Source organism: Trichinella spiralis (genome assembly GCF_000181795.1).
Source record: "Trichinella spiralis strain ISS 195 chromosome Unknown Scfld4, whole genome shotgun sequence".
NCBI lineage: Eukaryota > Metazoa > Nematoda > Enoplea > Trichinellida > Trichinellidae > Trichinella > Trichinella spiralis.
This window is the reverse complement of record NW_003526943.1, coordinates 6,882,311-6,896,637: the sequence shown is the minus strand read 5'-3', so window position 1 is coordinate 6,896,637 and position 14,327 is coordinate 6,882,311. Positions and strand designations below refer to the sequence as shown.

The following is a 14,327-nucleotide window of genomic DNA, read 5'->3' as shown; positions in this document are numbered from 1 at the left end:
AATACCATAATAGTGAAACAGAACCATATTTATAACTTCAATTTTAAATAGAATATTAAAGTAACATTAAAAAATATGTTTTGTTTAAAGTATTTAAAGTGTGGCCAAAAATGTTTTAGTCAATGAATGGTTTAATAAATTGCACATTTTCCGCCATTCGATTTTGTTGAAAACAGGCAATCGCTTACAACTGCAATGTTCGGAAGCAAAAAAAAGTGACTGTATCCATTAGATCAACCATTGCTCATAATGGTACATCAAGGGGAACACAGTTACATTTGGAAGATCCAGTATTGATGGGCAACGTAAGAAATTGTTAATAATTTTCATTTTTTAGTTATTTTATTTCCATTTTTATAATCAAGGTGAAACGGTCATCAATTGACAAACCCACACCTGAATTGGCTACTTTGAAAGTTCTAGCTGAATTTTACAAAGGAATATTAGGTTTGGAAAATGGAGTTGATGAAAATTTCAAAAATAATTTGACAGTTCTGGATAAAACACACAAAGTATTCTTGAACCCAACTTCTGTAAAACAAATTTTGCTCAATGACAAAAATGATCCGCTGCCTTTGACAGAACCTGTTGGTGTTAACCTTCAAGATTTTAAAACAGAAATTTTGAAGCTCCAAACCAATGCTAAGGTAAAGTTTCCCTTTCAACATCAGAAATATCAACTAAGAACTACAACTGTTAGGCAAAATATTTTGTTTTAATTTGAAATATTATACAAAATTGCAATAACTACATTTTTATAGAATTTACAAAATGAGGAACAAGCATGCGCATTAAAGATGATTTTGAACGCGTTGGAAAATTTGAATTTGTTAAGCATAGAACAAATAGCAGATATCTATTATGTGTTTGGTAAAGATATCATGGTTGATGATAAACAAATGAAAGAAATATTAATTTCCATGACAAATAACGGTTTCTTTGTGCCGGATGACACTGCCGATTATATGCAAAAATTCAAAGAATTTCCTGAAAAAACTATAAATTGGAAAACTGTTACCAAAGTGATCGTACCAGAGATTATCATCGGTGCTGATGGCGAAATGTCCACAAAACGAAATGTGGATGAATCACAAAATAAACTACTCCCTGAAATTGTTCATATCTATGTAACAATATTATTTTGAAATACTTAATTATTTTTAAACATAATATTTTTTTGCTTTTTAGACTGATCCAAAAACAAATGCAATTAAAATAATCGATAAGAACTAATCAATCAATGGATATATTCAATCACATTATGATATTATAAAATGCTGTTTAATAACATATTAAAACATTTATATAATAAATGAATTTGAATTTTGATTTAATTTGAAATGCAAATTTTACGTTTTATTGTACAATAAGTGATTTTGATTAGAATTACAATTTTCATGCATAAAATAAAATTACGCATTCGTTTATATAAATAATGTTATTTAATTGCTTTAGCTGAAAATTCCAGAAATTTTCAAACAAGGATTTCACATTCACATTTCTCATTTATAATATTTTGATCGCTGATAAAATAGTGTTGATCAAAAATGTGGAATTATCTAAACTAAGCCAATACTTATTTAACGTCACAAATATTATTATAAAGCGTAATTTAATCAAGATTATTATTAATAACGTAAATTGTATGGCATTTTATTTTTACTGAAATAAATTATTCTTTGTAAAACTGTATAAGGAAATGCAAGATCAGAACATGGTTATTGTCAAGGAAGGAAATATTTTATTGAATTAAAGTACTTCAGTTAAAGTGCACGGGTTTTCAAACTGCTTAATCTTCCTGTCGCTTTTCATTTTTACCGTTCTAACTTAGCATCGTCAAAATTATTTGTTTAATACTTTTACATCTTTTACTTTTCATTCACATATTGACTAAAATACATAATGAAATAAATGATCTTTCATTAAATGATAAATAATACAAAACTATGTTTCAATTTCACTGCTGCTTTGCATTTCTTATGCATATCACGCAGCACATACTGGAAGAATTATTATAAGTGCATATTAAATAAAAGTAATAATAATTATAATAGCACCAGAAAATTCATTTTGAGCTACGTTTAAACCATGCTAAAATTTACAGAATAATACTTTAAATCCAGACACTTTAAAATACGAGTAGTTTCAATTTCAAAGGTGCAATTTGTAAATCAGTATTTTATTTTGCTTGCCTGCACAACACGCTTTTCCGTTTATTGTGCGAGAATGGAAAACGAATGTGAAACAAATTTCACAACATTGGAAGAAGCCCTGCAAATGGAATTCAAGAAAGTTGTTCAGCTGTGTTTTCTTGATATGGACATGAGCATGCTGCGTGATGTCATAAAAATAACGTTTAGCACGTTGGAAAAATATAATGATGAAAGAGATGTGAAATTATTTTTTATTTCATTAAACTTCGCGAAAGTGAAAATAATTCTAATATTTATTTCAGATTGCAAAAGCAATAAAATTAACATTAGATGAGAAGTATATGCCACCGTGGCATTGCATTGTTGGTCGGAAATTTTCTTCGAAAGTTACATTTGAAGACGGTCAATGTGTACACTTCGTCGCTGGAAACAAGGGCTTTCTGCTTTTTCGTGGAAAATACTAATGCTTCAAATTACAATTTAATTTTCATTTAAATAACAATTTACGTATGTAAAACTTGGATTTGCATTACAAGCTAACATCAATTTGGTTGCGCTTTTCATAGGATGATAGTAATTTCTTAAATATATTTTTGTAACATAAAGATGCCAAATTACTATATGCATTTAAAAGCTAATGTGTAATATTATAAGTCTACCCACGATTATATTTCCTTTTCAGCCTCAAAACAATATTATTTTATCAAGTACTTCCAAATGCACTAAAACTTTTATTAATAAACACAACAAATAATATACTAAAATAATGATGAGCATATACAGTTAGCAATCAAACTGTAAATGATAAATGCATAATATGCTTTAAGCTATTGCATCCGGGCTTTCACGCTTCTTCATTTTTCTTAACCAGGACATTGGAAAATTCGCAGTCAGTTTTTCTGTATCATCAAAATGCAAATCTGCCGTACGTATCAAGCAAATGAAATTCTTACACCAAAATAAAGGCATTATTAAAGTCAACGAGCAATTATAAAATCAGCTCACTTTGTGAGCTTTTATGCAAAAAATAAGTAATTAAAAAGCAAAGATTGATTCAGTGATTATGTGAATTGTACAATTAAATCACATTTAAATGAAATATTATTATTTTCATTATATTTGCCTAAATAATTAATAGATTTTACTTGTTACTAGCAGTCTTTTCTTCTTTTGTAATGCAGCTGAAAAATTGAAAATTTGCCATTAATTATAAAGCTGATTTCTTAATTATGACATAAACATACCAGTGGGCAATTCTGTATGCAGTGCCCTTCCTTCCTGCACCGCTTGCAGTAAAATGACCATGCTGATTTTCTTTTCCTTTGAGGAATTTTTACATAACTAAAAGATGATATTTATAAATGAACACAACTCTGTATTTTACTTACTATTTTGGATCGTATGCTTCTGTGGATTCCTTTATCATCAGCATGATCCTTTCTTCCTCTGTCAAATTTGTACTTGTTTCTGAAACAATCATGTTGTTTAATATATTTGTAGAATGGTATGTAACTGAATTTAAGGAAATCTCATATGTTGCATATGCATGTAAATCATATTTGAAATTGCTGTTATTTAAACTAATGTGTCATGGCGTATCAAAAATAACTTAGTTTTCTTTTATTTCATAGTTGTAATTAAAGAAATGAAATGAAAATATATTGGATGAAGAAAAAAGAACATCTAAAAATGCAATTTTGTTTCTGCTCAAAACCTTCTTTAGAGTGCTCTCTGATGCTTAAAACAAAATAAAGCAAATAATTTTGAAAATGACATTGCAGTCATGCAGTATACCGCAGTTTTACTCCCTTTAGCAGCCTTATTAAAGAAATTTCAGAATCACCTATGTTATTAATGAATTCAATTCCAGTTAAATTTCTAGCCTATGCACTGATAGTAGAAGATGTTAAGATGAGATGATTTTTATGCCTTCTCCAATGAACCTACGCAACACGTACAAATGATTCTCAGTGCATTTTGTTACTTTTCCTCTGTTGCTTATTGTACAAATTGGTCAAAGTTTGCTACTTACGATTTTTTTCTTTTTTTACCGATGGTGCCTGCATATTTCCCTTTGCTGCACGGTCGTCTTCGTTGGTTTTTGGCGCCTTGTTCTCGTCCCGTACATCCGACATTCTTCTCGCTCTTCCGATTTGCAGAATGAGTTTCATCTAAATGCCATAACATCAAAGGACGATATCGTTTTCTCTGCTGTTTCATTGGCTAAGCTTACTGACCCGTACTTGCTTGTGTTCACAAGAAATGCTTTGTTCTTCCAGCTGTAGATTTCACTGATGTCCTACATAGATGTTATGATAAACAAACTTTAGCTTAATTTTGTAATTTATTGTTGTATATCAGACCAGATGTTCATTCACTTTTGTTTAAGTCTTAGCATTGTTATCTCCCCAATAATTAAGAAGGTGTGACATAATAATATAATTATGTGTAATTTCGTTCATTGTAATTTGATAACGTTATTAACAACAAATGATTTGCACGTACTCATTTTTAATTGCACTTTCTCTAATCCACTTTTGTTGCTATGTTCATTGTCATTCGAAACACTCTCATTGGCTTATTTCTCTAATTGAACAGTTATTATCTACGGTGCTGCATTGTAAGTTTGAACTTTTAGTTACCATTTTTATTATTCACTTAATATATTCATATTTTACGTTATAAAAACGATTTTTCTTCTGATTGCATGTAGAAATTCTTTGCAGCATGCCATTGGAATGCATTTGTCAAGTAATTTTCAATATTTTCTTTGTAAAAATTTTTATTTAAAGCTTTATAACTATGGATGAGAAGTCTTAAAGATAATAATTTTTCGAAAGCTGACTTAGATTGAATGCAATCACAACAACCGTTTTCCATTATGATAGAAAGGGCAGTCCCTTGCTCTGAGAACAGCTTTAATTTCAAACTTAAATGGAGATTAATTCTCTCCGTTAAGCTGAATCAGAAGTTTTTCCGATTCCATGTTTTGTGTTGACAATTCCAGGATTCCACAGTGTTGAGATTTTTTAAGCCTTTCCTCCTGAACGTTGTTTCAGTAGACTCTAAGTTGCATGCAACGTCGACATGCAACAAGCACACTTCAAATGAATCCGCTGTCTAACACGCAAAAATACAAAAGATCTTTTAAGATTCAGCTTAAATCACAATTGTGCAGCCGTAGGACTTGTAAATACAAACACAGCAGCCACAGGGAGTATTTAAAGAAACACAGAAAAAAACGATTGAGACGACTAAGTTTATTAACTGACAAAAAATACGTATATATCTCACCCACACACACGCGTATCTACATATATCCACGGATGATTGCAGTTCATCGAATATCAGGCTCCAACATTCAGTAGTAATTGATTTCGTTGTACAACCATTGGCTCTTTTTCAACAATATTTCACGTCAATTTCTATTTGCTTAGATTTGGTATTGATAATAATTTATTTTCTGTATAAACTGATTGAATTTTAGGTGAAACTGATTGAAATATATGGATGCGCTTATATAAATTGATTTGAAAGATGAACGTAATTTTTCATTGTGAAATTATCCATCAAACTTTTATAAACTTCTATCGAGAGTAAATATGAATTAATGTTAACACTTTTGAATGTCATTCGACCCTGAAAATCTGTTTATGGTTGTTTACAAATTGTTGCGACAAGTTGAGCTGTAATATGCAGCTATCATAGTTTCTCAGAGATTTTTCCCATCGGTTGGATGTATTTATGCTGTGCAGAAATCAGTTCAAATTCACAAACCATGTTTGATTTCGGAGCATAGCATGATGCACATGATTATAAGCCACTGCCAGTGGCGTTGGAGAGTGGTGAGGGCATTTTTGTCTGGGATGTAGATGGACGACTTTACTTTGATTTTCTTTCTGCATACTCAGCAGTTAACCAAGGCCATTGTCATCCGAAAATTATAGAAGCGTTAAAAAAGCAGGATGGTAGGCTGACACTTTGCTCACGTGGGACGAATTCAAATGTTTTAGGAGAATATGAAAAATTTATGACAAATTTGTTTGGTTATGACAAACTGTTACCCATCAATTCCGGCGTTGAGGGTTGTGAGAGTGCAATGAAGCTTGCTCGACGTTGGGCATATGATGCGAAGTAAGTCCCAGAAAATAAAGCTGAAGTGATATTTGTTGAAGACAAATTTTGGGGAAGATCATTAGTCGCTGTCTCATCAAGCACGGATTAGGAATGTTATTATGGGTTTGGTATTTTATGCCTGATTTCAAAGTTATTCCATACGATGATCCGGCGGCTCTTGAAAAAGTGCTGAACACGAATGGTAATAATGTTGCTGCTTTTATGGTTGAACCTATTCAAGGTGAAGCAGGCGTCAGGGCGGCAGAAGATGGTGGTTATTTGAGAAAAGTTGCTGAAGTTTGTCCGAGGTATAACGTTTTATTGATTGTAGATGAAGTTCAAACAGGGTTAGGACGGACAGGAAAATGGTTGTGTTCTTACTATGAGAATGTTCATAATGACATCCTTATTTTGGATAAAACGGTATTATGCGGTTGTTATCTAATTTTGACGGTTTTGTGTGATGATTCAATTATGCTTAACATTTAGCCAGATCAGAAGAGCTCTACTTTTGGAGGTAATCTATTAGCTTGCCGAATTACGATGGTTGCTGTAATAGTTGTCGATGAAGAAAATTTAGCTTCTAACGCTTTTAAGATGGAATAACTTTTTCATCAACAAACGCATGGCTTGCCAAGTGCAATTCTAAAAGCTGTTTGCGGCAAGGGTCTTCTCAACGCAATAGAAATCAACAGTGGCTATGATGCTTGAGAATTATGCATTCGCTTATTAAAAAATCGACTTTTAGCCAAAATCACGCATGGAAATATAATTCGATTTGCTCCACCATTGGTGATCGACGTGTCTCAGATGCTAGTAGCATGCTCCGTCATAAAACATGTTCTTTAATGCTTTGCCTAGTGCAGAAAACATATTTAGTTTTTTGTCCAGCAGTAACTGCTTAAAAGATTTTTTCAGGTGACTTCTTGTGGGAGGGATGTCTTGTAATACATGTATTTAATAAAATAAAATAAATTATATTGTTTAATTGGCAGTAATGTTTTGCACTGCAAATAAAAAATTATTCAGTTTATCAATCAAATCAATTCAGGTAATTTTTCGATAACATTAAAGAGTGCTATATTTGAAATACACTCACTTGAGGAGCAGTGTTTTAAGAACTTGTTTTTCATAACTGTCAAATGTGAATTGTTTTTCAAAATTTATGGTGTTAAAAAGTGAATAGATTAATCTCATAATTGTTCACCAATGAAATACATCTATGAAAAAAGTTTTTCTAATAAATAAAAAGAAGACAAATGCTGAAATATGCATATAAAGTAATAAAGATATTGAATTTCTCATCATACAAAGAAATAATAATTAGATTTGATAATGCAAATTTTCTGCAAGATTGCAGAGTTGTTTCAGCAATGTTTTCAGGTACAACGTCATAATTTATATTTCTTTTAAAATAAATACATGAAAATAAAGTGAAACAGCAGAGTGGCCCAGGGAAACCGTGCTGGTCAAATAACCCAGAGGTCCGTGGATCGAAACCACGCTCTGCTATGCTTTTGCTTGGCATTTTTAAGTGCTGAATTGATTTGAAATTTATTTCTTTTATTTTATAACTCATGTAATAAGAATTCTGGAAAATCAATGCCAATAATTCTGCATTAGTTATTCTCAGTCATGTTGACAATTGAAACGTGAACAAAGAAAGCGGAATGTTTATTTAATTTTGCAGTATGATATAGCAGTGTATTTTTTGCTTTCTAGCGTTTGCTGCAAAAATTCTGTAATTTTCCATGAATTATCATTGTTTGCCATTTCATATTTCATCGTATATTTCCATGAATTTACATGATTCAGCTTTTTATGAATAGAAACCTCAATTTTAATATGTAGGTGAACTCTTGTTATCAGAACCTGCGTTACGAAGCGGGTTCATAATTTATTTAATAAAAAACAATAAAATTATTAACAAAAAATATTGCAGCAAATACCTGCCAAGAAAATATTCATATCATGTACTCCATGATAGCCTATTGTTGCATACCCGCATATGCATCTCATATTTATATTTATGAAATAATAAAATTAAATAAGGAAAAGCATCAGTAGACATGAATGCACTGTTTATTTGCATAAATATAATGGAAAAATCAAAACAAAATTATTTTTGTCGAATTACATCAACCAAAGTTCCTGATTCACAGTACAGTACCTCAGCAAAAATAGAATTATCCTTGACAACGAAATTGAAATTTTCCTTTGCTGGCTTTATTAAATAGCATTCTTTTGTAAGAAAATAATTGATCGCACTGCATTGATTAGTTATAATGCATTTTAATAGGCAAACTTGAAAATTGCCGACATCTTTTTTGATCGTCATTACTTTCCAGGATGTTAAATTTTTTTGCTTGTAAATTTCGACTGCACAAATTTCTTGAGTTTCTTTAAAATAATAAAACAGTGGGCCAGCATTGAATTTTCGCTCATCAGGGCGATCTGTTAAACAGAATCATAAGCGTATTTCATAAAAATATACTGTGAAGAATGAACAATGTATCTGCATTTCTCAAAACTGAAATTTATACAATAATTGAATGTCGGTACACAGATATGATTTGCTTTTTGATCCACGAAGTTTTTTTTTACAAATATAAAGTACTTCACACACAAATCTTTAATTATTTTGCTCTACAAAGTGGGTCATTGGATATTTTCAAAATTAAACAAAAGATGTTTTTTATTTATTTAATATTGCTATTATTGGACTAATAAACTGTATGAAAGTAGGTTTAAAAACATTTAATGAAAACACTTAATTAACTCATTATTCATTTGATTGCTAGTTCCTAATGTTGTTCATCAATTAATGCAACTGCCCTTCCTATAATGAAGCGACTTATGATACTATTAATTAAAAAGAGAAAAATTGACAATTCTGTGTTGAAGAATAGAAAATATGTACAACAAAGTTTTAATATGTTAAAAGTTGTTCAGAATAAAATTTTTACCTTTGAAACATCCTTTCAGTGCAAAAACCAATTCATGAGTGTGAACCAATATTAAATTGCCGCTTCGCCCTTTGAATATTTTTTTGCATTGATGATGTAGTTCTGAGAACAGTACTGCCATACATGAAGTATGCCGTCTGCATATGTGTAGGCATCTGTTCATTGAATAAATTTTTCGTGGAATTCGATATGCAAAAGCGTTCCGAATTATGCTGATGTTTAACAGATGAACTTCACAAATTTCAAAAAATTCATAAAGTTTTGCAAATCGTTCTTGAACATTTTCAGATGCCACGTAGTAAAAAAAATCTGGCTGTTGCTCTACAAAAAGAAAAAACAGATTAAACGTAATCTGCAAGAATTAATGATATTATTACATGCAAAAATGAATTTACCACGGGCATTATGTGTTCTACTGCTTCTTGGTCTTGATGGAGAAGATGTGCTTGTCACATCTGATTGAATGCGATTAATGGCAGATTCCTGCTGATATTCCTGTCGTTCGGTTACTGGAATAAATTTCATATTTATTGCAAATATTCTATCATTTATAGCATGTGATACGAAATATGTGGAATTATTAGAATAAATTAGACTTCCGCAAGAGGTGACAAACATTTATAAATCAATTCCATATATGCTATTTTAATTAAGCGTTTTATGCAATAATGTAATAAATAAAAAGTGGAATGCACAATTTGTAAATATGTTTATTTAAATACTTGATACCTTCAACACATTTCTCTATGAAATGAATCGTTTCTTTTTTGCTTTTTGTATATTCATGAAGTGCTTGACTAGCGTTAAGCAATAGATGCAAACAAGTTTTTTCTTCTGCTTCGAAATAAACAGCATTGCATAAATTTGCCCTATACTGCCGAGCGCAGAATTTAATGCAATGTTGGAGAGTCTTCGACTTCCATAATAGGCACAGTTGTTTCATGTGCTTTCTGAGCAAAGGAATTTCATGAACTGTGCATTGAAATCGCATTGATCCAATACGTGAATTTATTTTTTTTACTCTACCATTGTAATCTCTTCTTTGTGAGCTTTCCGTCATATCTGAAAGCATATTATGAATGGTGGTGAACTTTTATTCCTTTCAAAAACATTCCCTTAACATAAACAAACAGAGGAACAGCACATGAAACCTTGTTAAAATCATTGCCAAATGCAATCTAAATGTAGAATTCAAAATAATTTTAATTATGCAATGAATTTCAAATATTTGCATTACAGAATAAATCTTAATCTCATCTATCGATGTTTCAAAATTAATGCATATTTAATCATACGCTAAAATGTCTGTTAAATCCAGAAATACGCACATTTTAATTGTAACGATATTTTTGAAATTAAATCATAAACAAATTTTAATGAAAGAAAAATAAATTCTATAAATCTTTTATGTATTATAAAATTTCGTATTTGTTTTTAATCAAAACGGTTTTTCAAACTCACTGTAATAACAGTAATTCATTGTAAAAAATTGTGATGCGCTTTTCCTCATTACATCTCTACTCTGCAGTGGCTGATTTTGTCGTAATAGAAGGCAAACTCCATCTTCACCAGAAAACAACACTGCATGGCACTTGCCACGCACTGATAGTACCCTGCATTGTGCAAGGCACAGCTCTAAACTTTCTAGAAAAAACATCCCGGTGCGTTTCAGCAAAAAGTTTTCACTGAAAGGATGCCTTTCAACAATGCAAATTTCTGCCGTCGCTTTCAATTTAACTGCATTAATTTTGCTGACATTTTGTTCAACCTCTTCTTCAAAAGAGTACATGAAGCCCTCAGCTACATGAAAATATTACGTAAAAGTTTTTATGTGTATATTGAGGTAAAACAGATAACTATTTAGCACTAAACTTTGCAACCTACCTGGCAAGCAATTTGATACTTTATAAAACTGCAAATCGTACAACTGCTCACTGTTGTTGTCAATGATGTTTTCTTCTGGAAGGTCATACAGCGGTGAGCAAGACCTTGTTTTTTCATTATAGGCAAATATGCAGTAGTTGTAACGACTGAAATCAGAGTAGCTATATGCAATACAATATTTGAAAGAAGCAGCAGACATAAATAGTTCCATGCTGTTCAGAATTTCTTCTCGAATTCCTATTTCTTGCAATAAACAAATTTTATCTATCATTGGAACATAAATTTTCATTTCTGAACTATATGATACCTAAAAGCAGAATTTTTGAGAAAATCATTTCACAGCTTTTCTTTAAATACTTGCAACAAACTGCAAAAAGCACAGAACAAAAGATAAGATGTGTTGAAGTAACATTTCTGCATCTTTAATAAACGAGCCTTCAAAGAATGATGGTGATACATTTCAATATAAATGCCGCAGATTATATAATAGGTGTATAAGCATATTTGATTACGGCATATTTGAAAATTCTTAATTGCAAGGAATTTTAATTTGAAACAACTTACAAAATTCTTAATTTGTGCTTATTAATGCATAACAACTTTGAAAACTTTCATTGACTTTTTGATCTAAATGTTCTTGTATAGCAATACAAATACTTTTTATTTATTTTATATGCCCAATTAAACTGGATGATATATCAACATTATGTGTTATGGCATTACTTTATTACTTCAGATCTGTGGCAGATTTGACACCACATCTAAAAATAATTTTGATCTTTCGCTAAATAAAAAGGCAAATAATTAGACCATAAATACACACCACTCATATAAATTAACCCTCCGTTGTATTGTTCAGATCAATGTTAGCCCCCGTTGCTTTATAATCATATTATTCCGCCATTATTTATTTTTATGGTCCGTGGCTTACTGATATTTCTTTTTGAAGCATTTCGCGAATTTTGAAAAAATGGGCGTGCTGGACTGAAACATTGAAAAATGTGAAATAAATGGATAATCAAATTGCATCAATAAATTTCATTTCATTAAAATTACAGTGTATATTAAAAACCATTTGATTAATGACTTTTCAACATAATGAATTTTAATTCACGAGCTATGAATGTCAATTAAGCAATCGGTTATATGATTAATGGAAAATGTTTAATTTTGAAGCTTCATTTTAAAAGAAGAGACGGCGAGTAGCAATTAGGGATCAATTATTCATTTAAACAAAATTTATATGAAAATCGTGTTCGTGTATAATTTCATTGTGTAATTAACATATGCATTTAATAAATCTTTTCTCATCATATTCGTACTTTTTATTTACCATAATTAAAAAAATGTACTCTTTTATAATTGCAGGTCAACTAAAATGATGTCTGTTATTTTAATGTCAGAATTTCATTGATTCAGTAATTAAAGTAGATGTGATTTTCATTAATACTCAAATAACTGACCATTTCTTTAGCAGTTTGCAGTTCATGTGCGCTTCAAACAAATTTGAGTGGGAAGCCAAAGACAAGAAACACTGCAAGTGTTCAAAAGTAGTTGCATAATATATCACGTATCATTATTTTTATTAATCCTTATTTTCGCTTTGGTGAACAACAGAAAATTCACCCACAAATGTTTCGTCAGTTCTCAGTTTCGAAACCGTTTAGGGATATGAAGTGCTACAGCTGATCAAAAGGCTTTTTCAGCTTAATGAAGATAGTCAATAGCCGGATTCTAGAAGGATAAAAAAAGATGTTGATTAAAGGAAGTTGATTGCTATCATACTTTTGTACTTTTCATATTCCGCTTTGTCAGGCTGATCTTTTACCGTCGCATTATACATTTCCACAATGAAATACAGTAAAGTATGTAGCTATTTCTTAAATATTGATTATTATGGAAACAAAATGGAAAACAAATGAATTATAAAAAGAAGAAAATGCTAGAAGTTTTCCGTGATTGTAAACCCAGAAAATGTCATCTGGAATACTTTTTTATGATATTTAAAAATTAAAAGTATTATGAAAGATATGAAAATTTTAAAGAAAACATTTTGCGTATTGAAACATGAAAGTAATTAGGAATATCGTGCTATATATTATCTGCTGGTTTATTGCATGTTACCATAAATTTCTTATTAGAGATCTGAGAAATCAACCGTCAGCTTTTTTGGTCAGCAACTCAAATCTGTTTAAAGTATTTTATATGTGTGCTACAAATTCACCATCAATATAGCAAACGCTTTAGAAAAATACAAGTATATATTTCTGAATATTAGATAAACAATTTCATGTCTACATATACTGTTTTACAATAATAGAATATCAGTTTTTTTAACAAAAAGACAATTCTTTACAATTGTTCAAAAAAGGGCGCTGTTTGAAAGTTTTATAGACAAGTGTAATTTATGATTTTTACTTTGGATCTATTCATTACCTAAAATAATCAATGCTATTTATGAATCTTTTGTTACACAGAATTAACAATAATTCAAATTATAAAAATTCAATTTAACATTCAAATTACGTATATTAAAACCATAATTGTGAAACAGAACCATATTTAAAACTTCAATTTTAAATAGAATATTAAAGTAACATTAAAAAATATGTTTTGTTTAAAGTATTTAAAGTGTGACCAAAAATGTTTTAGTCAATGAATGGTTTAATAAATTGCACATTTTCCGCCATTCGAATTTGTTGAAAACAGCCAATGGCTTACAACTGCAATGTTCGAAAGCAAAAAAAAGTGACTGTATCCATTAGAACAACAATTGCTCATAATGGTACATCAAGGGGAACACAGCTACATTTGGAAGATCCAGTATTGATGGGCAACGTAAGAAATTGTTAATATTTTTATTTTTTAGTTATTTTATTTCCATTTTTATAATAAAGGTAAAACGGTCATCAATTGACAAACCCACACCTGAATTGGCTACTTTGAAAGTTCTAGCTGAATTTTACAAAGGAATATTAGGTTTGGAAAATGGAATTGATGAAAATTTCAAATATAATTTGGCAGTTCTGGATAAAACACACAAAGTATTCTTGAACCCGACTTCTGTAAAACAAATTTTGCTCAGTGACAAAAATGATCCGCTGCCTTTAACAGAACCTGTTGGTGTTAACCTTCAAGATTTTAAAACAGAAATTTTGAAGCTTCAAACCAATGCTAAGGTAAAGTTTCCCTTTCAACATCAGAAATA

The 14,327-nt window shown here is 30.4% G+C and overlaps 5 protein-coding genes and 1 non-coding gene across 6 annotated transcripts; 4 read left to right on the top strand and 2 right to left on the bottom strand.

Annotated features, from left to right (window-relative positions):
• Positions 1-249: 249 nt before the first annotated feature.
• Tsp_01702 (dynein light chain, cytoplasmic) lies at positions 250-2,617 on the top strand. The gene is made up of 6 exons (XM_003377460.1): positions 250-290; positions 338-647; positions 762-1,127; positions 1,469-1,536; positions 2,124-2,391; positions 2,456-2,617. Exons 1-6 carry the CDS (start codon positions 250-252, stop codon positions 2,615-2,617), a joined length of 1,215 nt encoding a protein of 404 aa, XP_003377508.1.
• A 358-nt stretch (positions 2,618-2,975) lies between these two features.
• Positions 2,976-4,373, bottom strand: Tsp_01703 (hypothetical protein). The gene is made up of 5 exons (XM_003377459.1): positions 4,186-4,373; positions 3,542-3,620; positions 3,398-3,494; positions 3,306-3,334; positions 2,976-3,101 (listed from the first exon to the last, which is right to left on the bottom strand). The coding sequence occupies exons 1-5, from the start codon at positions 4,371-4,373 to the stop codon at positions 2,976-2,978; spliced, it is 519 nt and encodes a 172-aa protein (XP_003377507.1).
• A 1,810-nt stretch (positions 4,374-6,183) lies between these two features.
• Positions 6,184-6,875, top strand: Tsp_01704 (ornithine aminotransferase). The gene is made up of 3 exons (XM_003377458.1): positions 6,184-6,287; positions 6,329-6,722; positions 6,759-6,875. Exons 1-3 carry the CDS (start codon positions 6,184-6,186, stop codon positions 6,873-6,875), a joined length of 615 nt encoding a protein of 204 aa, XP_003377506.1.
• An 834-nt stretch (positions 6,876-7,709) lies between these two features.
• Positions 7,710-7,781, top strand: Tsp_01705. The gene has a single exon. It is a non-coding gene; the product is annotated as a tRNA-Ile (tRNA).
• Positions 7,782-8,388: 607 nt separating this feature from the next.
• Positions 8,389-11,408, bottom strand: Tsp_01706 (putative PAN domain protein). Its single transcript, XM_003377457.1, has 6 exons — positions 11,120-11,408; positions 10,697-11,035; positions 9,965-10,297; positions 9,631-9,744; positions 9,236-9,556; positions 8,389-8,723 (listed from the first exon to the last, which is right to left on the bottom strand). Exons 1-6 carry the CDS (start codon positions 11,406-11,408, stop codon positions 8,389-8,391), a joined length of 1,731 nt encoding a protein of 576 aa, XP_003377505.1.
• A 2,423-nt stretch (positions 11,409-13,831) lies between these two features.
• On the top strand, positions 13,832-14,298 carry Tsp_01707a (hypothetical protein; the record flags this gene model as incomplete). Its single annotated transcript, XM_003377456.1, has 2 exons — positions 13,832-13,957; positions 14,017-14,298. Coding segments are annotated over exons 1-2 (408 nt in total), but the record flags the coding sequence as incomplete, so codon positions are not given.
• Between the last annotated feature and the right edge of the window lie 29 nt (positions 14,299-14,327).

Coding starts and splice junctions, on each gene's coding strand:
- Tsp_01702 (XM_003377460.1), top strand. CDS start 250: ATGGTACATCAAGGGGAACACAGTTACATTTGGAAGATCCA. Junction 648..761: donor AGCTCCAAACCAATGCTAAG/GTAAAGTTTCCC, acceptor ACATTTTTATAG/AATTTACAAAATGAGGAACA. Junction 1,128..1,468: donor CTGAAATTGTTCATATCTAT/GTAACAATATTA, acceptor TGAAAATTCCAG/AAATTTTCAAACAAGGATTT.
- Tsp_01703 (XM_003377459.1), bottom strand. CDS start 4,373: ATGAAACAGCAGAGAAAACGATATCGTCCTTTGATGTTATGGCATTTA. Junction 3,335..3,397: donor GCATACAGAATTGCCCACTG/GTATGTTTATGT, acceptor TCAATTTTTCAG/CTGCATTACAAAAGAAGAAA. Junction 3,102..3,305: donor AAAAGAAGAAAAGACTGCTA/GTAACAAGTAAA, acceptor TTTTGGTGTAAG/AATTTCATTTGCTTGATACG.
- Tsp_01704 (XM_003377458.1), top strand. CDS start 6,184: ATGACAAATTTGTTTGGTTATGACAAACTGTTACCCATCAATTCCGGC. Junction 6,288..6,328: donor CGTTGGGCATATGATGCGAA/GTAAGTCCCAGA, acceptor TATTTGTTGAAG/ACAAATTTTGGGGAAGATCA. Junction 6,723..6,758: donor GTTGTTATCTAATTTTGACG/GTTTTGTGTGAT, acceptor CTTAACATTTAG/CCAGATCAGAAGAGCTCTAC.
- Tsp_01706 (XM_003377457.1), bottom strand. CDS start 11,408: ATGAAAATTTATGTTCCAATGATAGATAAAATTTGTTTATTGCAAGAA. Junction 9,745..9,964: donor CATAGAGAAATGTGTTGAAG/GTATCAAGTATT, acceptor AATTTATTCCAG/TAACCGAACGACAGGAATAT. Junction 9,557..9,630: donor TAGAACACATAATGCCCGTG/GTAAATTCATTT, acceptor TTCTTTTTGTAG/AGCAACAGCCAGATTTTTTT.